At 37.1% G+C, this 27,495-nt stretch overlaps 1 protein-coding gene across 1 annotated transcript in view; it reads left to right on the top strand.

The window, feature by feature from the left end:
* LOC127449492 (ubiquinol-cytochrome-c reductase complex assembly factor 1-like) overlaps positions 1-27,495 on the top strand; it is a 53,544-nt gene that overhangs the window by 12,334 nt on the left and 13,715 nt on the right. Inside the window, exon 6 of the mRNA XM_051712964.1 lies at positions 2,114-2,222. Coding sequence (XP_051568924.1) covers positions 2,114-2,222 — 109 coding nt within the window. The remainder of the gene's footprint in view (positions 1-2,113; positions 2,223-27,495) is intronic.

Below are 27,495 nucleotides of genomic sequence, written 5' to 3'. Positions count from 1 at the left end.
GGCGGGACTATCTCTTTGTCTGACCAACGGCAGACGGGGCGTATTCAGAAAGCTGTTTTGAAAACAAAGTTTATTTTTGTAATTCCATTTGGTGTCGCTAGTGGCGCAGAAATCACGAATCCCAGGGCATGTTGAGTGACTCCAGCCTGGCCTCCTAAGCAACCAAATTGGCCCAGTTGCTAGGGAGGGTAGAGTCACATGGGGTAACCTCCTCGTGGTCGCTATAATGTGGTTCGTTCTCAGTGGGGTGTGTGGTGAGTTGAGCGCGGATGCCGCGGTGGATGGTGTGAAGCCTCCACATCTCCGTGGCAATGCGCTTAACAAGCCACGTGATAAGATGCTCGGGTTGATAGTGTCAGAAGTGGAGGCAACTGAGATTCGTCCTCCGCCACCCGTATTGAGGCAAATCACTAGGTGGCCACGAGGACTTAAAAAGCACACTGGGAATTGGGCATTCCAAATTGGGTGAAAAAGGGGAAAAATCCAAAAAAATAATGAAGTTATGAATATGATGTTTATTCATAATGATGACCATTAATGATGTTTGAATATAATGGCTTTCATTAATTATGAAGTTTTGTCCAGCCAGGTCTCCTAAGCAACTAAATTGGCCCGGTTGCTAGGGAGGGTAGAGTCACATGGGGTAACTTCCTCGTGGTCGCGATTAGGGGTTCTCGCTGTCAATGGGGCGTGTGATAAATTGTGCGTGGATCGCAGAGAGTAGCATGAGCCTCCACATGTTGTGAGACTCCGCGGTGTCATGCACAACGAGCCATGTGATAAGATGCGTGAAGCGGAGGCAACTGAGACTTGTCCTCTGCCACCCGGATTGAGGTGAGTAATCGCGCCACCACGAGGACCTACTAAGTAGTGGGAATTGGGCATTCCAAATTGGGAGAAAAGGGGATAAAAATAAATAAATAATAATAATAATAATAATGAAGTTTTGAATGCAATGATGTTTATTAATAATGATATTTTGACATTTATTAATAATGACGTTCTGAAAATGATGCTTAATAATGAATCTATGAATATAATGACGTTTAATAATAATGATGTTCAGTAATGATGTTGAAAAAATGCCGTCCATTAATAATGACGTTTTGAATATAAAGATGTTCATTTATAATGACGTTTATTAATAATGATGTTCATTCATATTGACGTTTATTAATAATGCCGTTTATTAATAATGATGTTCATTCATAAGGATGTTCATTCATAATGACGTTTTGTATCGATTCATTGAATCGAAAATGATTCACACAATTTAAACGACTAATGCTGTTTTGATGCTGAAAATGTATGTATATGATGAAAAGTTTGAATAATTTTTAGACCGTTATAGCTCAATATCGTCAATTTTTCATTTGTCTTTTTCACCCGTCCTCGTTGATGGCATTTGCTAATGTAATGTATGCTAATGCACAGGTGACTGGGATTGGCTAAGCTTATGAAAGGATGGAATGTGTGATGTCATCAGAAAGAGGTGGATGATTAATGGTAGCAGTTTGGCGCCAGCGCTCTGTACACTACCAGTTAAAGGCGCTTTGTGTTTGCGCATGCAGCCGTGCGTGTGCACAATGACTAACCGTGTATGTGCAGATTGACATGGACTGGGAAAACTCAGTCTGGACTCTGGACTCACACTTGCAAACACAAACTCAATAACACTCGCACTTTCTTATCACCTACACCATTAGTTTACAAAGAACTGTTGATTTATGCAATCATATAAGGAAAATTCTGTTTAATACAACTTAAAGGAATAGTTCTCCCCAAAATGAAAATTCTGCCTTCATTTAATCACCATCACGATGTTCCAAAACCGTGATGTTCACAATCTCCTATTGTGTTCTGCACCCATGAAAAGTCATGGGTTTGGAACAACATGAAGCTGAGTAAATAATAACAACATTTTAATTTTTGAGGTGAACTATCCCTTTTAGTCTCCTAATACTTTTTGGGGCCTCTGTAAGTTTGTATGGATCTCTGAAGTTTCCTGGTAACAGATCCTGGCAGAAAGTAGCGTTACACAAGCACTCCTTTCACCCTCAGTTTGAAGAGCAATAGCTCTGTGTTGAGTCAGCATTCTGCTCTTCTCTTGTAGGATGTGTCTGGTCCGGATGCGACAGGAAGGCAGAGCAGGGAAGTACATGTGCCGTTACATCGTCCACTCCATGTGGGAAGACGTGGAGCAGAGGAGCAAGATTATGGGGGTACGAGTGAAAGTGTGTGTGTGTGTGTGTGTGTGTGTGTGTGTTGAATTCAGCTGTTTTTTTATTTTTATTTATTTACTTTTTTTAAAGATCTTGGCATTCTTCAATTTATTAAAATTGTTTATATAATTATTTTATTTGATATGCTGTTTGAAGGAATAGTTCACCCCAAAATGAAAATTCTCTCATCAGTTACTCACCCTCATGCCATCCCAGATGTGTTTGACTTTCTTTCTTCTGCAGAACAAGAATATACAGGAAGAAGAATATCTCAGCTCTGTAGGTCCATACAATGCAAGTGAATGGTGACCAGAACTTTGAAGCTCCAAAAAGCACATAAAGACAGCATAAAAGTAATCCATAAGACTCCAGTGGTTTATCAATGTCTTCAGAAGCGATCAAATAGATTTTGGGTGAGAATAGAACAAAATGTAACTTGTTTTTCACTATACATTATGCCATTGCAGTCGCTAGGCTTGATCGCTAGGCTTGATGCATGCGCAGAGTGCTAGGTGGCGCTAGGAAGTGTAATCAAGCTTGAAATCATGATCGCCAAGGAGACTGCTGACGTTACAATTTATAGTGGAAAAACAAGTCACATTTCGGTCTGTTCTCACCCAAAACCGGTTAGATTGCTTCAGAAGACATCGATTAAACCACTGGAGTTTTATGGATTACTTTTATGGGGCCTTCATGTGCATTTTGGAGCTTCACATTTCTGGTCACCATTCACTTGCATTGTTTGGACCTGCAGAGCTGAGATATTCTTCTAAAAACCTTAATTTGTGTTCTGCAGAAGAAAGTCAAACACAGCTGGGATGGCATGAGGGTGAGTAAATGATGAGAGAATTTAAATTTTAGGGTGAACTATCCCTTTAATTCACAATTAATCACATATATCAATAAGTGCCCATTTAGGCCCCCAAATAAACAATGTAATATATAATAATTAAAATAATGTATAATATTTAAAAACAAAAATATAATTTAGGTCCCTGCACTTTCCTCCAGTTTGTCTGTACTGCTGGACCTGTGCTGACTGCCTTCTGTTGACTGTGAGTCACAAAAACATGCAGGTCTTCATGCTTGAATTGCTCCGTTGGTAGGAAAATTCCATATAACAGAATTTACAATGGTCAGGGGGCATGTTGAATTGAGCTACTTTAATCGCACTGAATTAACACGTTAAATAGACAGCCTTAGTTTTTACACACACTGGTGCCTGTCATGTGCTAAATGTGGCAGTTCACATTAACACATGACAGTCTGATGAATCAGGCCGTTATTTGGCCATTTTGAAATTATTTTCATCAGCTGAAAACTATGCCCATTTGGCTAATTAACAGTGTTTTTAAATGAATTTTGATTATATATATATTGTGTATAATAAGTGTTTCATTTTTAAATAGCATTTAATTTCAGCATTTTTGTGTACGCATTGACCATCAAATGTATTTGAACATTTAAAGGAATGTTTCGTACAAGTTAAGCTCAATCGACAGCATTTGTGTCATAATGTTGATTACCACAACCGTTAATTCAACTCGTCCATCCTTTTCTTTAAAAAAAGCAAAAATCTGGGTTACAGTGAAACACTTATAAAGGAAGTGAATTGGGGCCAATTTTTGAACGTTAAAATAAAGCCACAAGACATAAACAAAATGCGTGTAAACATGATTTTAGTGTGATAAAATCACTTACTAACCTTTTCTGTGTAAAGTTATAGCCAATTTTACAACTTCGTTACCATGATGATGTAATGTCAACAAACCCTAAAACGACTGTTGACTGTAAAATGACGATTTAAACATCTTTACAGCTCAAATAATACAAGAGTTTTAACAGAAGAAGTGCTTTTATAAAGTTATAAGCTTCACTTTTCTGTCTTTAAACCCTCCAAAAACTGGCCCCATTCACTTCCATTGTAAGTGCCTCACTGTAACCTCCATTTTTGCTTTTTTTAAAGAAAAGGGTACGAGGAACGAGTAAAAATAAATTTTTGTGGTAATCAACATTACGCCACAAATGCTGTCGACTGAGCTTAACTTGTAATGAACCCGGAACATTCCTTTAGCCACACTTGTATGAATGTCATTGTGTTACACAACAAAATATCAAAGCAAGTGGCATTTTATTTCAGGAAATATAGCGCAAACACACTTCAAGCAAAACATTTCACAAAAGGAATCTTGTTAGTTTTTAGATTATAAAGCAATATACATATTGTTCAAGCGAAGACCAAAACAATTTGGACATGTTCTGGTTGTTAAATTTGAACTACACCTGTGGTTACTCTGCTAGGACACCTGTGTGAACATGAGGGGAACTGACTTCCAGTAAAAATCACCTTGACACCAACTGGTTAAATGTAATGCAAAATGTCTCAGAAAAGTGAAGTTTGTTTTGAGAAAAACTCTAGCGGCATTTGTTTGCAGATTCCACTCAGTTTGATGTTTTGTTGTCTAATGCAATGACAATCATACATTTTTAATGTACATTTTTATGTCTAAATATTACATGGGGTCATTTTATTTGTCATTAAGCCACCTTGCACTCTAAATACTGGCATCGACCAGTGAAAACCCCCATATCTGATGTACACTAATCCACAAGTGTCTTAAAGTACTAAGTACTCTGTAAGAAAACCCTGCAACATGTATTTACTCAGCCAGATGTTTTGCAAGGCTGTTTGCATATGATATTACATGGATGAAGATCTAGTCTGTTATTTGGATATGTGAAATAGGGAAATTATAAGGATATACTGTGAAATACTGCCACACACACACCTCAGTGTATAGGATGTAATGACTACGCTCTATAGACTGTGGCGGCATTTGAAGCTGAGCGGAATAGCAAAATGTGTTTAAATCCCCATAAGGTCAGTAAAGATGACATGCTTCATGTGTGTGTGTTTGTGTGTGTGTGTGTGTGTGTGTGTGTGTGTTTGTGTTTGATTGAGAGGAAGCCAGCACAAGGCGCCTGAAGGGAACTGCTGTCAAAAAGGGTGGGAACAGTCCTTAGCCCAGCTGTGAAAACACTGATCTCTCTCTCTCTCCCCAATATCCCAGCACTTCTCTTTCTTGACACCCCTCCATTTATTTTACCCTCCATCTTAATCGTAATTAAAGAACTGAATTAGAGTTGGTTGCCTAATATAAAATTAAGCAACATTGTGAATATCGTCATTATTTCAATGCACTTTTTAAAAGTTTCTTAAGTACTTCTTTCACAAAGCTTCATTATGAAAGTCTTTTAACAGCACTGTAAAACTAATTAGTTGACCTTACTTAGATTAAGGCAATCGGTTTGCATGCTTTTTCTAAGTAAACATACATATTTGGCTCAAGTAAAGTGAATGTAATTGTTTAAGTAAAGTTAACTAGTTACAAGTAAACTTAACTCATATCTGTAATTAAAGTATAATTGTTGTAGCACATCTTATACCGTATAAGGGAAATTATGACTGGACTCTAGGTTAGTCATATGGCACATAGGATTCTCCTCAGTACTAATTAGTGCACATAAATCGCACATAAAGTACAATTGAATGACTTCAATTTAAAAGGCTCCAAATTCACCCAAGGTCCCTCTAATCTCTCCGCTTTCAACTGATAACTATCAACCTGCTACAACAAAACAACAAAAATAATCTTAAAAAAATACTAATTTTTAATACTATAATTATATTTTTCCATAATTTCCCATCTTTTTTTATTTATTTATTTTTACTAAAGACAAAATACAAATCTTCAAAAAAAAAAAAAATCACTGGAGGGGAAAAAAAGAGAAAAAAGTTCCCGTCTTGACCAAACATACATAATTTAATCAGGCGCAAGGGCTTATGGGTATTTCACACAGTTGAAAGTTTGTAATTTTGAGTTAGTAGTACTTGAAGCCAACACATGTATTTGAGTTATGATTTCAAAATGTGGCATTTCAAATACTACTACTACTACTACTAATAATAATAAATTTTATTTGTAATGCACCTTTCTTGTACTCAAAGCGCTACAGTACATTACAATCATAATTTTACAACATAATATACAATAACAGTAACAACAAAAACCTTTAAAAAACCTGATTAAAAAAGTAAGTTTTAAGCAGTTTTTAAAACATTTAATACGAAGGAGCACTCCTAATGGAAGCAGGTAATGAGTTCCACAGCTTTGGAGCAATGCAAGAAAAGGCCCTACCACCCATAGTTTTCAGTTTACAAAGAGGCTGATATAGTGTGATAGAACCAGCAGAGCGAAGAGAACGGCAGGAAGTATACGGTGTTACCAGATCACAATGTAAACTGGAGCCAGCCCATGTATTGCTTTAAAAGTTAACATAAGAACTTTAAAATCAATACGAGATTGAACTGGGAGCCAATGTAATTGAGAAAGGACAGGGGTAATATGCTGACGTTAAGATGTGTGAGTCAGAACATGAGCAGCTGAATTCTGTATGTACTGTAATCTCTTAAATGAGTTTGCCAGTAGACCTACAAAAAGTGAATAAAAATACAGTTTTATTAGGTCCACTTGATTGTTTTTATTAATAACAACTTGTGAGTAATGGTAACTTAATTAAAACTTGTAAGAATAGTAAAAAATTAAGCTTAAATTGAGTCTTTTTATTTTTTTTTAGATAACTATTAGTATTTACAGTGAGATGTACAGTTGAAAGTTTACATACACCTTAGCCAAATACATTTAAACTCACAATTCCTGACATTTAATCGTAGAAAACATTCCCTGTCTTAGGTCAGTTAGGATCACTACTTTATATTAAAGGTGCAATATGTAACTTTTTCATGTGATATTCGCCTTTTTTTTCCAATGTGTGAACAGCTTGTAATGCAACTTAAAAAATGAGCCCTTCCCGGACTTCCTAGGTTGCCTATTAAAGCCTGTAGACTGATTTTCATGCGAAGGGAACGGGTCGCTTTTGCCGGGAAAATCCAAAGGATGTGACATTTTGCGCGCTCCCGAGAGCCTTGCCTCAGCGCTTCTCTTCCGCTATTCAACAGCGACAACAAACTGCAACACTAGGTAACGTTATCTTAGAGATGGAATCCAGCAAACATCCGGCTCCCAGCACAACACCGACTCCTACACAAACTCAGAGTAAGCCCCCCCCCCCAAAAAAAACATTTACTGAATCTCGTCTGGCTAAGCGGGAACGTGATCGTGATCGAGCGGAAACTAGAGTGAACATCGGCTGGACATTTGATTCCAGGAGGGACCTTCATACGGTGTTGGGGTTCAAAACTGACCCCGAATTGGCATTCTTCTTATTGGACAGATAAGCTTACATAACTGCAAAGCATGTCAAATATAGTGCCATAAGGATTGATCTGTGTCATTTTAGCTAACGTGATCTTGCCTGCTAACGCTGACGAATTGCAAGCTACCTTGCTTCGTAACTTTCAAATAATTTCAACGATCTTCTCTTTATACTAAAAGTCAGGTATGCTGATTCACAGTAACTGACATAATGTTAATCAGTAATTATTCAGAAAGGTAAACTACAATAACACATGAAATGTGATAATGCAGAAAGACCCATTCATTCTGTATAACCACGTAACTTGGTTATACAGAAAATATATACAATCTATTATTATAAAACAATAGCGCATCGATATATCAAAATGACAATATTGAATTGTCAATATATTTATAATGTACAGTCTATTTTATAAACAGCTGCTGACATCATCCACCAAATTTAGCTAACAGCTATTGATAAAGCTGGCTAGCTAGCTAACGCCGACATAGGCTATCATATAAATGCAATCAATGTATCATGCAAAGAAAAGTGATTACTTCAAACTACAGTCTCGCATAGTCAGACCTATATCCACACTTTGTTTTAGCCCTGTTCCATCACTGGAGAGACAAATATAATATGCAGTCTCAAAGTTTGTAGTAAAACAATCATAACTGTAATTTTAATTATGCTACCTTATCTGTCATCATGATACCGGTGAATCACGTTCAGTCTCTTTGTTTTGGTCATGTTCGCTCACGAGCAACAGGCTGCAGTTCACTTAACAACCACAGGTGTCATTAATAACAAGGGTTTCTGAATCTTACATACTGCACCTTTAAGAATGTGAAATGTCAGATAATAGCAGAGAGAATGATTTATTTCAGCTTTTATTTCATGACATTCCCAGTGGGTCAGAAGTTTACATACATTTACATTACATTTATGCATTTAGCAGACGCTTTTATCCAAAGCGACTTACAGTGCACTTATTACAGGGACAATCCCCCTGGAGCAACCTGGAGTTAAGTGCCTTGCTCAAGGACACAATGGTGGTGGCTGTGGGGATTGAACCAGCAACCTATGTGCTTTAGCCCACTACGCCACCACCACACATACACCTTTAAGTTGTTTAACTTGGGTCAAACCTTTTGGGTAGCCTTCCACAAGCTTCTCACCATAAGTTGCTGGAATTTTGGCCCATTCCTCCAGACAGAACTGGTGTAACTGAGTCAGGTTTGTTGGCCTCCTTGCTCACACACACTTTTTCAGTTCTGCCCACAAATTATCTATCGGATTGAGTTCAGGGCTTTGTGATGGCCACTCCAATACCTTGACTTTGTTGTCCTTAAGCCATTTTGCCACAAATTTTGAGGTATGCTTGGGGTCATTGTCCATTTGGAAGGCCCATTTGCGACTGAGCTTTAACTTCCTGGTTGATGTCTTGAGATGTTGCTTCAATATATCCATATCATTTTCCTCCCTCTTGATGCCATCTATTTTGTGAAGTGCACCAGCCCCTCCTGCAGCAAAGCACCCCCACAACATGATGCTATCACCCCCATGTTTCATGGTTGGGATGGTGTTCTTTGGCTTGCAAGCCTCACCCTTTTTGTTTCATCAGACCACAGGACATTTCTCCAAAAAGTAAGAACTTTGACCCCATGTGCACTTGGAAATGTAGTCTGGCTTTTTTATGGCAGTTTTGGAGCAGTGGCTTCTTCCTTGCTGAGCAGCCTTTCAGGTTATGTCAATGTAGGACTTGTTTTACTGTGGATATAGATACTTGTCTACCTGTTTCCTCCAGCATCTTCACAGGGTTCTTTGCTGTTGTTCTGGAATTGATTTGCACTTTTCGCACCAAACTACATTCATCTCTAGGAGACAGAATGTGTCTCCTTTTGATTTTCCCATGATATCAAGCAAAGAGGCACTGAGTTTGAAGGTAGGCCTTAAAATACATCCACAGGTGCACCTCCAGTTGACTCCAATTAGCCAAATAGCCTATCAGAAGCTAATTGTCTAATTTTCTAATGGCTTGACATCATTTTCTGGAATTTTCCAAGCTGCTTAAATGCACAGTTAACTTAGTGTATGTAAACTTCTGACGGAATGTTGAAACTCCAAAAAACACAAAGGCAGCATAAAAGTAATACATAAGTCTTCAAAATGGACTTAAATATTGATCTGTTTCTTACCCACACCTATCATGTCGCTTCTGAAGACATAGTTTAACCACTGGAGTCGTATGGATTACTTTTACTCTGCTCATAAGATTTTTGGAGATTCAAAGTTCTGGCCACCATTCACTTGCATTGTATGAACCTACAGAGCAGAAATATTCTTCTAAAAATCTTAATTTGTGTTCTGCAGAAGAAAGAAAGTCATACACATCTGAGATGGCATGAGGGGGAGTAAATGATGAGAGAATATTCATTTTTGGGTGAACTATCCCTTTAAATAAAAATATCAAGACAGTGAATATAGAAATAGAATATAGAAATAATTTATATATATATATATATATATATATATATATATATATATATATATATATATATAATAGAGTCAATAAATAAAGAAAATAGCAGAATTCTTACAGATTGCTGCTACTCTGTGCTATTACACCTAATCCCTAATTAAAAATTTAACCCTCCCCTCCTAGTTTTCATTGATGCAAAATCATCATGACTTCGTCATTTCTGTCCAGCAATGACATGGTTGAGATACAATTTATTGCAAGACCACTGAGGCGATCCTGTGTCATGGTGTAGCCTACCTATACTGTTGATCATGGTTATCTTATGTTTGTTGTAAGAATACATTATGAACATCTGTAAGCCTAACCATATAGAACCTTTAAGGCTGAGCATCCTGTCAGAGCACATTTCCCTCATCACGATCTTGCGAGCCAGGGGTGGCATAATTCGGGGCACCTTTCTCCCATTGCAGTCTTGCAAGCTCTGTGCAGGGGCAGCTGGGCATGTATACTGTCGTGCCACCCCAGAGAGCATTGCCACCCTAGGTGCCTGCCTATGTCGCCTATGCCAGGATCCGCTACTGCCCACTGGAATTGTGATATAGTCAATTAAAAGTGAAACAATCTGTCTGTAAACAATTGTTGGAAAAATTACTCGTGTCATGCACAAAGTAGATGTCCTAAACGACTTTGCCAAAACTATGCTAATATGAAGTCTGTGGAGTGGTTAAAAAATTAGTTTTAATGACTTCAACCTAAGTGTATGTAAGCTTCTGACTTCAACTGTATTACAAGCATCTCTGACTTTTACTTAAGTAGCAAAAACGGCATCTGAGTCGTTAAATTCAATTCATTTCCATGAATCGGTTCAGACTGTCCATTTCAGTAAATTGATTCAAAACTTAAACATTTTCACAGAAGTCACCATAAGGCATTTTTCTCATATTAAATTTTTTTTGTAAAACATAGTAAAGTACATGTAGGCAGCTATTTTAGTATTTAGTGAAAAACAGTGTGGGAAAATATGCCTTGATTGTTTTTAACTAGGTTTTTTAGTTCTTATATTACACATTTTGAATCTACTTGGCAGCAATGGCTGTTTGGTGAAAGGATGGTTCCTCTGGTTGACAATTATCACCCTTTTATGTCATTTCAGAGCACATACATTAATATTTAGAGATATATTCAATTTTGTCAAAAGGCTGAAAAATATTATCATTAGACCTGAGAGCGTTATGACTTCTCTGACTTTAAGTAGCAAACATGGCATCTAGTCTAAGTTTGATTGATTTCTGTGAGTCATTTCACACTGATTCCATTCCAGTAAATCGATTCAAAACGAAATTATTAATTTGGCGTCATCCCTTAATGTTCATGGAAGTCTCCATGTGACAGTTTCCATGTATTAAAAGGTTTTAGTGAAATATATGTTGGTAAATATTTCAGTATTTAGTGTAAAACAGTGTGGAAAATGTGCCTTGATTATTTTTACTATGTATTAGTGCTTAAATTAAACATTTTGAGTCTACTTGTTAAAGGTTGTTTGTTGAAATGATGGCTTCTCTGATTGAAAATCATCACCTTTTTGAGGCATTTCAGAGCAAAGACTTTAATATATCTAAATATATATGGAATTTTCTCAAGGTTGAAAAATATGGAGATATATAATTTGTTTGACAATATTGACGAGCCCCGGAATGAATTAGTTTGACCTTAAAATTCAACTTGATCCAAAGTTATGCATGTACAATATTCACATATAAGACCTAATAAAGAGGCCTGGGTCTTGTATTCCATAACCCTGTGAACTGGTTCACGTGAACCAGATCGAACCAGCAACAGTTAATCAGTCACTGCGGGCTCATGGATATGCCAGTGCATGAGAGAGCTGGAGCCGAGCCAAGCGTTGACAGATTTCATTTGACAGTCACTTAGTGTGTTAGCCGTTTTGAGTTGTAGAGTAGTTTATTTATCCGAGGGAACAGCTCTTGGGTTTTACGAGTTAGACTCGAGGATAGAGTAAGCTTTGTTCTGAAAAATATCTAAACATAAAAAACATAGATTTGTCAAGTACACAGCAACAAAGTTTGAAGAAGTGTGTAATTCTTGTGCCACTAGTATCACCAAACATATTCCTACCTACATGTCATAGCAACATTGGCATCAACCGATGGCATTGTGATTGTGTTTGACCAACCAGTGGCAGATATGGGGAGTGTTTGGGAAACCTGATTGAAAACGGTCACTGTTGTTACAGTTTAATTGATGGTAATGCTAGAAATTACACTCTGCACCTTTAACTTAGGGTTAAGTGTATTTTAAAATACCTTTTTAATATGACTTTTCTCCCTGTGGTATTGTCAGGAAGCCTCTGTGGAACTTATCCATGAACCAGTCAGGAAAAGATTTTCTATTCAGAATATTTTAAGGTAGCCAAACAATTTTTTTACATTTTGATGGAACGGTAAGCATTTGGGTAAAATAAGTGCTACAGTACTAAACTTTTAATGTCTAAAGTTTGTGTGTGCATTTAATGAAATCAGCACCTCTCTTATGCCACGTTGTGCCATGGCTTTTTCCATAATGTCACTTTTCCCCCTCTCTCACAGCCCATAAATCAAAAATCTCAATTTTCTCACGAGGGCTCTTAACATAATCCTCTCATTTTTCAGGTCTTTTCTCAGCCAGTCAGAATTGACAAGCATAGGAATTTAAGATTGGAATTGCAGTCATTATATTAATAAAATGCCTAAAATATAAGGTCAGATGAAATTTGGGCCCCTAAAGTAGTCGCTCTGTTAAACTGTTTTTTAAGTCTTAAAGCCAGATTCAAACTCCATTGTCCCGCATTAGCACCATGGCTTAACGTGAGAGCACGTGTAAGGGTTCAAATGTTGATCACTTTTTAAAGGAATGTTCTGGGTTCAAAACTAAATTGACAGCATTTCTGGCATAATACTGATTATCACAAAATAATAATTGGACTTAACACTTGTTTATTAAAAAAAAGTTAAAATTGCGATTACATTAAGGCACTTAGAAAGGAAGTGAACAGGGCCAATCCATTTTTTATATAAATAATCGCACTTAATTAACACGTGAAATCGACAGCCCTATAGTTACATCATATTTTTTTAAGTTAATAAACTCGAAGTTTTAGTTAGTAGAACTTTTAGATTTTGTAATACACATGGATGATAATTGCTTATAACTTGAAATATTGATTAATCTAACTTATACATTCTAAATGTAACTCCTTGGTTGAATATAAAATAAACATGGAATCTCAATTTAAATACGTAGAATTAAGTAAGCCTGGTTGAATTAAGTAAACCGAACTAAATTAGACATGTTAAATTAACATTCCAGGTTCAATGCAAGTTAAGCTCAGTCGGCATCATTTGTGGCATAATGTATTGATTACCATGAAAATTTATTTGACTTGCCCCTGCTTTTCTTTAAAAAAAAAAAAAAAAAAAAAAAAAAGCAAAAATCTGGGTTACAGTGAGTCGCTTGCAACGGGGGCCAATTTCTGAACGTTAAAATACTTTTTCAAAAATATAGCCTCAAGACATAAACAATGTACACGTAAACATGATTTTAGTGTGATAAAATCACGTTCTGAACTTTTTTGTGTAAAGTTAAAGCCAATTTTACAACTTCGTTGCCATGACGATGTAATGTCAACAAACCCAAAAGTGACTGTTATAATGGGGGCCTAGGTAGCTCAGCAAGTTTTGATGCTGACTACCACCCCTGGAGTCGCGAGTTCGAATCCAGGGCGTGCTGAGTGATCCAGCCAGGTCTGCTAAGCAACCAAAATTGGCCCAGTTGCTAGGGAGGGTAGAGTCACATGGGGTAACCTCCCCGTGGTCGCAATTAGTGGTTCTCGCTCTCAGTGGGGCATTCCATATTGGGTTTTTTTAAAAAAAAAAATGACGATTTAAACAACTTTGCAGCTCAAATAATACATGAGTTTTAACAGAAGTATTAATATAAGAGCTTTTATAAAATTATAAGCTTCACATTTCTGCCTTTAAACCCTCCAAAAAATGGGCCCCATTCACTTCCATTGTCACTTCCACATCACTATAATCTAGATTTTTTTTTTTTTTTAAGAAAATGAGGGATGAGTCAAAATACATTTTTGTGGTAATCAACATGCCACAAATGCTGTCGATTAAGCTTCACTTGTATTGAACCCAGAATATTCCTTAAACTTGTACCTGTCCTCAACCTAAGCTCAAGCTCCACTATTCACCATAATGGTGACCCCCAAAACTCCAACATAACAGAAACTCTTCTAAATAACACAACAATTAAACACAAGCAAGTCTCCTCCGTTCATTTATCTTGCACAAAGACACATTATATAACACTTAATTTTTACATACAGTATACTCTCCCTGTCGAGTTCCGTGCAATGCAAGCTGTGAATGAGTTATTCCCTGCCTAGTTTCAGCTAACCAAACTAAAAATATTCATGTTGTCCCAACACAAATAGATTAAGTAAGCTTTAAAAAAGAAAAGAAAAGAAAAGATGAACAAGGAATGGCCAATAGCCTACAACATTTTAAAGGCAAACCAAAGCTTTTTAGAGTAATTTTTCGTTTCTCCAACTCTGTTCATATACACTACCGGTCAAAAGTTTTGAAACACTTACTCGTTCTTTATTATAATTTTTTTTCACATTTTAGAATAATAGTAAAGTCATCAAAACTATGGAATAACATAAATGGAACTATGGGAATTGTGTTGTGACTAAACAAAATCCAAAATAAATCATAACTGTGTTATATTTTAGCATCTTCAAAGTAGTCACCCTTTGCCTAGAATTTGCAGACATGTACTCTTGACATTTTCTCAACCAACTTCTTGAGGTATCACCCTGGGATGCTTTTTAAACAGTATTGAAGGAGTTCCCATCTATGTTGGGCACTTATTGGCTGATTTTCTTTATTATTTGGTCCAAGTCATCCATTTCAGAAACTTTTTTTTTATTATTATTATTAAATTTTAGATTTATAATGAAATAAAGTAATATGTTGGCACAATTATATTTTTGTCTACAAAACTAATTTCAAACATTTAAGCATACGCCTTCAGATCAAAAGATTTTTAAGATCATGAGAAACATTTCAGTCAAGTGTTTCAAAACTTTTGACCGGTAGTGTGTATAGTCTCTGCATCTACATTTTCATTGCAACAATAGTAGCGTAGATTAAGGCTACTGGACATCTTTAAGTTTTGGACAGTTTAACTTTCTGTACATTTGAAGAGACTGGTTCATTAAACTCAAAACAATAAAACAATTCAAGGTAACTTGATTTGACTTAAAAGGTGTCAGTTTCGTGAACTCAAAAGAAAGTTCTAAATACTCATCAAGGTTAATTTATTTAAACTAATTTGATTACATTTGTCCCTACTGAATACAATAAATTACTTTGAGCTTTAGGGTTTACAGTGTATTCTTTTCTACTGTATTTGCAAAAGGAATGTTTGGAAATCTGAAGTTGATATTTCCTATTGACACTAACGCACAAGATTAAAAATAACCATATTAAGACAAATGTTTTTGTGACCATTTAATATGCCGTAATATGCCTAAGATGTAAATGGCTCATAAACAAACTTTTAAGTACTTAAATAAACATGCTCAGCCATGTCTAACTCTTCTAATCAGAACTCGTTTGCATATTATATGAAATTAAACATGCGTGAAAATGGAAAAGATGTCTGACTTTCGACTTGTCACTGCGCCCAGCAACTCTCTTCCGTCACGTGTATGAAGTTGCCCCCATTCTTAAGGAGCACCTATGTTGGAGAGATGTAAGTTTGAATGAGATGTAAGTGGGGTCAGGGTGTGGCATGCGTTTTGGATCGGAGAAGGTTTGGGACTGAATTCATCTGACCCCTCGGCCCTGGCAGCAGCCACCGAGTGGTACCGCAAAAAAGTGGCATAATTTTCCATCACTGTCACTCTGCTCTTTCTCATTGGCTCGCTTTCCCACGTTCTCTTCTGCAGAGTAGAATCACTAACATTGTGTACATTAGCAAAAAGACAGCGTAGGCCCCGGATTCTTTAATTTTATAGTGGTCCCAAAACGTAATTGGACACTTCAGATACATTCGATTTGTGACAATATTATTACCCCTTTACATTTATGTCACAGCACCAATACTATATAACAAAGTGATAATGGAATAACCCTAAACGTTAACAGCTTGTATTCGCAAATTAAACTGAGAACATCAACTCTGTATGCATACACACTGACCTGATGTGGAAGTCTGTTTTCACAGGTCAGAACTGTGGAGGTATTTCCCCCTTCGCCGTTATTTTTTAAGCTGTGAAATATTGTGTGTAAACTGAGTGTAATCAGTGCATCTGGCAGGTTCATAACAGGTCCGTCCTGTTGGATCGGGATACTGTTACAGCACTGGAAATGGGCGGACCCCCGCTCGCTCAATCCTTGCCAGGATTAGGTTACTTTGCCTAATTGTGCTAAAATACTTGTCATTTGTGTCATGTTAGACCAGCCCCCCTTGGAATTTCTTATACACTCACACTCTTAATTGTGCCGGGGCGTGTGTGTGATTCTGGTAGTTTTTCTAAGCCTTAGTAATAACAGTAAAGTGAGATATGACACTAATTTTGTGGGGAAGGGGCAAGATTTTGCCTCTCCAGCAGTTTTGGTCCCTTGGCCTGATTAGTGCAGAGATTAAATATCCATGCCTGGTTTTACCGACCTGCGGCAGAACACGGCAAAGGACGATGGAATAATGAAGATGGATGAGTGAGAAAGATCAGGGTGGATGTTGGGAAGAAAACATAAGAGGAGCAGGTGAAGAAAGGGAGAGTTAGGCCAGAAACATATGCTATGCAAGTCACAAATGTTTGGCCGATGCAATGCGACCGTTGTTCATATTTAACAGTTAATATTAGTACAAAATAATGGCTGTTTTCAAACAGGTTTCCAGAATACTCCCATCGTCCTCCATTAGTCAGAAACCAGATTGCACCACCCCAAATGCATGCCATTGGTTTAGCCAATCTTGTCGTGTTAGGTTGTTCGGGATGCTCAAAGTTTTGATAGCGCCACAGGTTATGGTGTTTACAATCTTGGGGGGAATCAACATATGAATGGTTTACTTGTAGTTGTCTTTGCAAGTTAAACTGGGATAAGTTGGGCAGTTTAACAAACTTTAACTAACGTGCTCAGTGAGATTCTCTTTGTTACTCCACCATGACAACAGTTGACTTGAATGAGAAGACGATAGGCATTACTTATGCAAACTCTCATGTTTTTCGTCGTTGTCCTACAATGCACCATCTCCACCTTCAACAATGGATTCGGAACGTTCTCTTAAATTCACCATTTTGAAAAAGATGTCTCCTCCACTCCCGTGGCATTATGGGATAGTGAAGTGCCTAGTGGATGCACACTTCAGAATCTTGCTGAATGTTAATGTTTTGCCATATATAACCAGAGCACCATCGGTAAGGCTCAAGTACTACTTCATTGACATAAAACCAAAAATGTGTACCAAAGGCTAAATATCATTTAATATTTTAGTTAATTTTGTAATATTCCTAATGTACAAAATAAAAAAAGATGAAGTTGTCGGTTTTGACGTTTATTCACAAACAACAACAAAAACAAAACCCGAGTCAAACGAGTCGTGAAGATCATGATTAGAACAGACTAATGCTATTAATTTTACAGGGGACGTGATTTAATTTGGTACTACTTTGAAATATAAATTTTACCAATTTTATTGTATCATTTGTTTTTCATAATTTTGGTGTACAATGTGTGTGTGTAATATATACATAAAGGTACTGTGCAAAAGTCTTAGGCACATAAGATGTTTCACAAAAACATTTGTTTTAAGATGATTACAGTTGTGCTCAAAAGTTTGTATATCCTTGGAGAATTGGTAAAATATGTACCATTTTTAAAGAAAACATGAGTGAGCAGGCAAAACACATTTATTTCTTATGGGATTCATATTCAACTGTAGGTTATAACAGAATGGCACAATCATAAAACAAAACATGGCAACAATGAAAAAAATTAAATGACCCCTGTTCGAAAGTCTGCATACCCTTAGTTCTTAATACTGTGTATTGCCCCCTTCAGCATCAATGACAGTGTGCAGTCTTTTGTAATAGTTGTCTATGAGGCCCCAAATTCTTGCAGGTGGTATAGCTGCCCATTCGTCTTGGCAAAATGACTCCAGGTCATGCAAAGTCTTTGGTCGTCTTGCATGAACCGCACGTTTGAGATCTCCCCAGAGTGGCTCGATGATATTAAGGTCAGGAGACTGTGATGGCCACTCCAGAACCTTCACCTTTTTCTGCTGTAACCACTGGAGGGTCAACTTGGTCTTGTGCTTAGGGTCATTGTCGTGCTGGAAAGTCCAAGTGCGTCCCATGCGCAGCTTTTGTGCAGAAGGATGCAGATTGTCTGCCAGTATTTTCTGATAACATACTGCATTCATCTTGCCATCAATTTTCACAAGATTCCCTGTGCCTTTACATTTACATTTATGCATTTGGCAGACGTTTTATCCAAAGCGACTTACAGTGCACTTATTACAGGGACAATCCACCTGGAGCAACCTGGAGTTAAGTGCCTTGCTCAAGGACACAATGGTGATGGCTGTGGGGATTGGACCAGCAACCTTCTGATTACCAGTTATGTGCTTTAGCCCACTACGCCACCACCACTCCTTTAGAGCTCACACACCCCCAAAACATCAGTGAGCCACCACCATGCTTCACAGTGGGGATGGCATTCTTTTCACTATAGGCCTTGTTGACCCCTCTCCAAACATAGCGTTTATGGTTGTGACTATAAAGCTCTATTTTGGTCTTGTCACTCCAAATTACAGTGTGCCAGAAGCTGTGAGGCGTGTCAAGGTGTTGTCAGGCATATTGTAACCAGGCTTTTTTGTGGCATTGGCACAGTAAAGGCTTCTTTCTGGCAACTCGACCATGCAGCTCATTTTTGTTCAGGTATCATCGTATTGTGCTCCTTGAAACAACCACACCGTCTTTTTCCAGAGCAGCCTGTATTTCTCCTGAGGTTACCTGTGGGTTTTTCTTTGTATCCCGAACAATTCTTCTGGCAGTTGTGGCTGAAATCTTTCTTGGTCTACCTGACCTTGGCTTGGTATCAAGAGATCCCCAAATTTCCCTGGGGTTTGATTGAGGCAGGACAGTTGACCAGTCACATTTCAGACCCACCCACATGTGCAAATCAAATATTCAAGCTGTACATTCATATTATATCCATGAGCAATAAACTAAATTAAGCAATAAGCTATTAGCAATAAGCTAATTTATTGCTTTTTAATTTTTTTAACAAAACGAATAATCCAAAAACAATGTTTTTTTTTCTATTTCTTTTGAAATGAAAAAACAAAATTCAAAGCATAATTAATTTGTAGTTTTTTTTTATTTAAAAACGTAAAACAAATGAACGAATCTTTGCCGATTTTGATAAAGTAAAATTAGCAATAACGTTTATTTTGTTTCTGATATTTCAAAATGATTATTTATTGATTTCAAGCAACATGTTCTTCAAATTTCATTACTTTGAAGAAAAACTGGTTTAAACAGGTTTAAAAAATATATAATGTTTTGACTATTATTTCATATGTTAGGCTTTATATGGTTAAAACGTTTAATATACTATTCATTGCTATAACTGCATGCTTGCCCTAGGTGGTTGGAAAAAAGAAAATATTAATATTTTATTTATGTGGTTCAAAAGTACTGATTAAACTAGATATGTAAAGTTTGTTGAGACAAACTATAATGTTGATCTGACAAAACATTGTCTGAAAGTTTAAAATAGTTTGAAATGCTTTAAGTTGGAAATTTTTACAGGTTTTACAGTAAGAAAGAAAGAAAGAAAAGAATGAATGAAAGAAAGAAGAGAGCATCTTAAAGCAGATTAAAGGGCTTGTGTGTAAGTTTTGACAGCTGAAGTTTGAAATCACGAACAAAAACAGACTCTTAACTCATTTGAACTTTCTGTTAATGTAATGTAGTCTAGGGGATTTTTTTGAAAAGGCTTAAATGATACCTCCGCAGGGCAGCCCCGACATGCCAAACAGCACTGAGGAGGAAAAGAGCAACACTCTGATATGCGGCAAAGTTTTTTTTTTTTTTTCATTACACATCAACTTTACAAAATTGTTTCACTTTTTACAGTAGTAAAATGAACTGTGATATTTTGATAAAAATGTTATAGTTTCATATTAAATAATCTTTTAGGTAGAATCTATTAGACCTCATTTGTTTAACAATGGCAGTTGTAGTTAAAATGTCTAAATGTGTTTCGGCTACAATTTTTTCATAAATACTATAATTTATTATTATTATTATTATTTAAGACTAGCTACACTGACCTAACCATGGTAATGAGGGTTCATCCATGGTCTTACCTGTGCTTACAAATCACTGCACTGTAAATATAAGGGCAAGTACATAAAGGGCTTTAAAGTCTGGACCTCCAAATCTTGGGGAAAATTATTAAGATTTCCTCCTGTGTAGTAATATATTTTCTGTTTGAATATTTGAAATGGAAATAAACGGTATAGTAAATATAATGAGCTCATATACATTAATAGGCTCTTCAATTTTTAAAAGGGGGAAGAGAAAACTTCCTGTATCTTTTGTTGGTGACATCAACAACAAAAATAATGTCACTTGATTCATGCCCTTATACTTGAAAACCATGAACAAAACTATTCAAGATAAAAGAAAATACGACCCAGGATACATTAAATACAGGTTACGTTTTTACTATGGTGGGTCGCCACTTGATGTCCAATGTAAAATCTGGGTCCCAGTTGAGAATCACTGCTCTGGACTGTTGGTGCCCTAGTATTTGCATTCATGTACTTGCATAAAATATGTTGTGGTCCGCAAGGAACAACACAAAAGTAGAGAGAGCGTACAGAGAAGACGAGGATGGTAGAAGAGTTAAAACACAGCCAGATGACATTGATTATTTGCAGGTCTGTGTAATTATGCACAGGTGCTTTATAGCCCCGTGCATACACGAACACACATCCAACATACAAGACTTCAGAATAAACACATTTGTTTGAAAATCTCCCCACCCAAAACCTCCTAAGGGCTGGTGTCTGTGGCCGTTATGTGCATATGTGTGTTTAGATTCATATGGAAGGAAGCACCTGGACTCTTGCTTTTGTTTTCTGGGTTAATTATTATTGCATTATTGTCCACATGTTGCATATTTACCACTGAAGACAATTCCAGCTCTGACTGAACGTACTGTATAACTGATGATTTGTGTCAAGCAGAGATTCAAATTTCAAATTGCTTTATCACCTGTAAGCGTCTAAATCAGTGGTTCCCTACCCTGTTCCTGGAGGCCCCCCAACACTACACATTTTGGATATCTCCCTAATCAAACACACATGATTCAATTCTTCAGCTCGTTAGTGGAGACTCCAAGACCTGAACTGGGTGTGTCAGAAAAGGGAGATATACAAAATGTGTAGTGTTGGAGGGCCTACAGGAACAGGGTTGGGAACTACTGGTCTAAATGATGCTTCTCAAATTAAATAAAAGTTCATGGGGAAGAAACTTCACTCATATTTCATTAATATTAAAGGTGTGATGTACTGTGACCAAACATGATCCTTTTGGAGAATATCACAATGATTTTAATGCGCTTTTATTTGGCCATTAAGTTTTTAAAAGGTCATTAGACTAGATCCTCGATCCTTGTTTCACGGCTTGCAAGTATGAGAGCATTAAGACAGCTGTTTTAATAGCGTCTCTAATTTAAACTAGGGCTGTCAATCGATTAATTTTTATTTATTTAATTAATTCCATGATGTGGTGATTAATTAATCAAAGGAATCGCATACCAATATTTACTGAGAAAGGCCCCCAAATATAGGTAATTTTAAATGATTAAAATAGTTATAAACATATTATTTAGGCATATAAATATTAGAATTGAGAATTCAGATCTGCTCTATTTTTATATCTGGTCTATGTACTCATGCATCAGACAGATGCTTTTGGAGTGTCTCACATTGGTTGCATCGTGTCTCACTAGGTTTCAGTGCCTCTAGTCATAAGTGCTTTGTTTTTATGACGCTGTATCAAGTTAAATGTAGTTCTATATATATATATATAGATATAGATATATAGATATAGATATATATATATATATATATATATACAGGTGCATCTCAATAAATTAGAATGTCGTGGAAAAGTTCATTTATTTCAGTAATTCAACTCAAATTGTGAAACTCGTGTATTAAATAAATTCAATGCACACAGACTGAAGTAGTTTAAGTCTTTGGTTCTTTTAATTGTGATGATTTTGGCTCACATTTAACAAAAACCCACCAATTCACTATCTCAAAAAATTAGAATATGGTGACATGCCAATCAGCTAATCAACTCAAAACACCTGCAAAGGTTTCCTGAGCCTTCAAAATGGTCTCTCAGTTTGGTTCACTAGGCTACACAATCATGGGGAAGACTGCTGATCTGACAGTTGTCCAGAAGACAATCATTGACACCCTTCACAAGGAGGGTAAGCCACAAACATTCATTGCCAAAGAAGCTGGCTGTTCACAGAGTGCTGTATCCAAGCATGTTAACAGAAAGTTGAGTGGAAGGAAAAAGTGTGGAAGAAAAAGATGCACAACCATCCGAGAGAACCGCAGCCTTATGAGGATTGTCGAGCAAAATCGATTCAAGAATTTGGGTGAACTTCACAAGGAATGGACTGAGGCTGGGGTCAAGGCATCAAGAGCCACCACACACAGACGTGTCAAGGAATTTGGCTACAGTTGTCGTATTCCTCTTGTTAAGCCACTCCTGAACCACAGATAACGTCAGAGGCATCTTACCTGTTGCCCAGTGGTCCAAAATCCTCTTTTCAGATGAGAGCAAGTTTTGTATTTCATTTGGAAACCAAGGTCCTAGAGTCTGGAGGAAGGGTGGAGAAGTTCATAGCCCAAGTTGCTTGAAGTCCAGTGTTAAGTTTCCACAGTCTGTGATGATTTGGGGTGCAGTGTCATCTGCTGGTGTTGGTCCATTGTGTTTTTTGAAAACCAAAGTCACTGCACCCGTTTACCAAGAAATTTTGGAGCACTTCATGCTTCCTTCTGCTGACCAGCTTTTTAAAGATGCTGATTTCATTTTCCAGCAGGATTTGGCACCTGCCCACACTGACAAAAGCACCAAAAGTTGGTTAAATGACCATGGTGTTGGTGTGCTTGACTGGCCAGCAAACTCACCAGACCTGAACCCCATAGAGAATCTATGGGGTATTGTCAAGAGGAAAATGAGAAACAAGAGACCAACAAATGCAGATGAGCTGAAGGCCACTGTCAAAGAAACCTGGGCTTCCATACCACCTCGGCAGTGCCACAAACTGATCACCTCCATGCCACGCCAAATTGAGGCAGTAATTAAAGCAAAAGGAGCCCCTACCAAGTATTGAGTACATATACAGTAAATGAACATACTTTCCAGAAGGCCAACAATCCACTAAAAATGTTTTTTTTTATTGGTCTTATGATGTATTCTAATTTTTTGTGATATTGAATTGGTGGGTTTTTGTTAAATGTGAGCCAAAATCATCACAATTAAAAGAACCAAAGACTTAAACTACTTCAGTCTGTGTGCACTGAATTTATTTAATACACGAGTTTCACAATTTGAGTTGAATTACTGAAATAAATGAACTTTTCCATGACATTCTAATTTATTGAGATGCACCTGTATATAGATATAGATATAGATATATAGATATAGATATACAACAGTTAGTTCCGGTCCTCGAATCTGATTGAACGAGAGACGTTCCATGAGTTCTGATGGTCTCACACCATCAGCACTCTGACGCTTCACTGTTTGAATCACTCCGCTTGTGTTCTTGCCATTCTAAACTAAAGTGTAAGAGCAGTGCATATGTGTTAAGAGCTATATGTGTCTCTTTACATTTAATTTTGTGACATTACATATTTTAGCCAGCTGGTGGAGGCAAAAGACCATTTTTGTGTGTAATATGAGCCAGTTAGGTGACGTGAAGTGAGTCAGCATCAGTCAGTATTTTCATTCATCAGCACTACGTGATTGCTCAGATTACTACTACACTACTAAAGCTAGGAAATTGCTTTAAACGGCTTTAAACTAACAACTTCAGCATTAAGGCTCATCACAGCTGAGAGACACAACAGACTGATAAATTACACAAACTCAAGATGCTTACCTCTTGCTGGACTTTCCACATTGGAGAGGACAAAATGGTGGAGGACATAGCGGTTTAAATAGTGAATGACTCTTGCGCATCGGCTACTGCGAAATAGAGAGGAATACCCCTGCTTGGACGGCTGTTTTCCACAGAAAATAGGATGCATTTCACCAAAATGACATTATCTTCAGAAAGCTGACTAACAGACTACAGCATCATCAATAGGTGATCGCACACACTCACTCTCTCTCTCGCACACACATCCTTGTTTCTCCAATAACATGTTAGAAACAGCCCAAGCTGTGATACTAGTAGTTCTTAAGTTATGTTTTTGAGAGGCTTTGACACATCATTTGGTTTGAACCAGCAATGGCAGATTCTGATCCATCACGTAAGAAAGTATTTCCATGCACAAATGCATTTTTTGTGACCGTACTCAGTTTTTCCTACTTTTTTAAAATTTACTTGTTCATTGAATTGTTGTATATTAGCAATATTACACTCGAAATTGTGCTATATGGCCCTAAATCAGCACTGCAAATGCTGATGTAGGGCCATATCGCACTCTTGCTCCTGTGATATTGCTTATATATGTGTGTGTGTGTGTGTGTGTTTATTTACAGCTCTGGACAAAATTATCAGTTTCTCTGGATTTGATTCTATAAAGTTCTTTTTTTTTTTTTTTTTATGCATTTTGGCAGATGCTTTTATCCAAAGTGAATTACAGTGCCCTTATTACAGGGACAATCCCCCTGGAGCAACCTGGAGTTAAGTGCCTTGCTCAAGGACACAATGGTGGTGGCTGTGGGAATTGAACCAACAACCTTTTGCTTACCAGTTCAGTGTTGTAGTCCACTACGTCACCACCACTCCATACTTACAACATTTCTCCCAAATTCCAAATAAAAATAGTCATTTGGAGCATTTATTTGCAGAAAATGACAACTGGTCCAAATTACAAAAAAGATGCAGTGTTTTCAGACCTCGAATAATGTTTTAACTTAGAAATCAATATTTGGTGGAATAACCCTGATTTTCAATCATAGTTTTCATGCTGTTACATTGCTGTTGGGTGACTTTATGCCACTCCTGGTGCAAAAATTCAAGCAGCTCGGCTTTGTTTGATGGCTTGTGGCCATCCATCTTCCTCTTGATCACATTCCAGAGGTTTCCAATGGGGTTCAGCTCTGGAGATTGGGCTGGCCATGACAGGGTCTTGATCCGGTGGTCCACCATCCACACCTTGATTGACATGGCTGTGTGGCATGGAGCATTGTCCTGCTGGAAAAACCAATCCGCGGAGTTGGGGAACATTGTGAGAGCAGAAGGAAGCAAGTTTTCTTCCAGGATAACCTAGTATGTGGCTTGATTCATGTGTCCTTCACAAAGATGAATCTGCCTGATTCCAGCCTTGCTGAAGCACCCCCAGATCATCACAGATCCTGTAGTCAGGACACTAATAACATGAAAAATTACATTTACAATTTGAAAAAAAAAAAAAAATTCAGAACTTCTTAAACTACTTCAAAGAGTTCTCATCAAAAAATCCTCCATGTGCAGCAATGACAGCTTTGCAGATCCTTGGCATTCTAGCTGTCAGTTTGTCCAGATACTCAGGTGACATTTCACCCCACACTTCCTGTAGCACTTGCCATAGATGTGACTGTCTTGTCGGGCACTTCTCACACACCTTACAGTCTAGCTGATCCCACAAAAGCTCAATGGGGTTAAGATCCATAACACTCTTTTTCCAATTATCTGTTGTCCAATGTCTGTGTTTCTTTGCCCACTCAAACCTTTTCTTTTTGATTTTCTGTTTCAAAAGTGGCTTTTTCTTTGCAATTCTTCCCATAAGGCCTGCACCCCTGAGTCTTCTCTTTACTGTTGTAGATGAAACTGGTGTTGAGCGGGTAGAATTCAATGAAGCTGTCAGCTGAGGACATGTGAGGTGTCTATTTCTCAAACTAGAGACTCTGATGTACTTATCCTCTTGTTTAGTTGTACATCTGGCCTTCCACATCTCTTTCTGTCCTTATTAGAGCCAGTTGTCCTTTGTCTTTGAAGACTGTAGTGTACACCTTTGTATGAAATCTTCAGTTTTTTGGCAATTTCAAGCATTGTATAGCCTTCATTCCTCAAAACAATGATTGACTGACGAGTTTCTAGAGAAAGCTGTTTCTTTTTTGCCATTTTTGACCTAATATTGACCTTAAGACATGCCAGTCTATTGCATACTGTGGCAACAAAAAAAACAAACACAAAGACAATGTTAAGCTTCATTTAATGAATCAAATAGCTTTCAACTGTGTTTGATATAATGGCAAGTGATTTTCTAGTACCAAATTAGCAATTTAGCATGATTACTCAAGGATAAGGTGTTGGAGTGATGGCTGCTGGAAATGGGGCCTGTCTAGATTTGATCAAAAATGACTTTTTTCAAATAGTGATGATGCTGTTTTTTACATCAGTAATGTCCTGACTATACTTTGATCAGTTGAATGCCACTTTGGTGAATTAAAGTACCAATTTCCTTCCGAAACAGTAAAATCTGTACATTATTCCAAACTTTTAGCCGCCAGTGTGTGTGTGTATCTACACTACTGGTCAAAAGTTTTGAAACACTTGACTGAAATGTTTCTCATGATCTTAAAAATCTTTTGATCAGAAGGCGTATGCTTAAATGTTTGAAATTAGTTTTGTAGACAAAAATATAATTGTGTCACCATATTAATTTATTTTATTATAAAACTAAAATTTAATTAAAAAATAAAAAAATTTAATTGATGACTTGGACCAAATAATAAAGAAAAGCAGCCAATAAGTGCCCAACATAGATGGGAACTCCTTCAATACTGTTTAAAAAGCATCCCAGGGTGATACCTCAAGAAGTTGGTTGAGAAAATGTCAAGAGTACATGTCTGCAAATTCTAGGCAAAGAGTGACTACTTTGAAGATGCTAAAATATAACACAGTTTTGATTTATTTTGGATTTTGTTTAGTCACAACATAAATCCCATAGTTCCATTTATGTTATTCCATGGTTTTAGTGACTTTACTATTATTCTAAAATGTGAAAAAATTATAATAAAGAATGAGTGTTTCAAAACTTTTGACCGTGTGTGTGTGTGTGTGTGTGTGTGTGTGTATATATATATATATATATATATTATACACACACACACACACACACACGTATACACACCAATCAGCCACAACATTAAAACCACCTGTCTAGTATTGTGTTTATCATTGGTTATCTGAGTTA

This window comes from Myxocyprinus asiaticus, chromosome 12, assembly GCF_019703515.2.
Source record: "Myxocyprinus asiaticus isolate MX2 ecotype Aquarium Trade chromosome 12, UBuf_Myxa_2, whole genome shotgun sequence".
In the NCBI taxonomy this organism is placed as follows: Eukaryota; Metazoa; Chordata; class Actinopteri; order Cypriniformes; family Catostomidae; genus Myxocyprinus; species Myxocyprinus asiaticus.
Note: the sequence above shows the minus strand (reverse complement) of the source record. Positions and strands in the feature narration are given on the sequence as shown.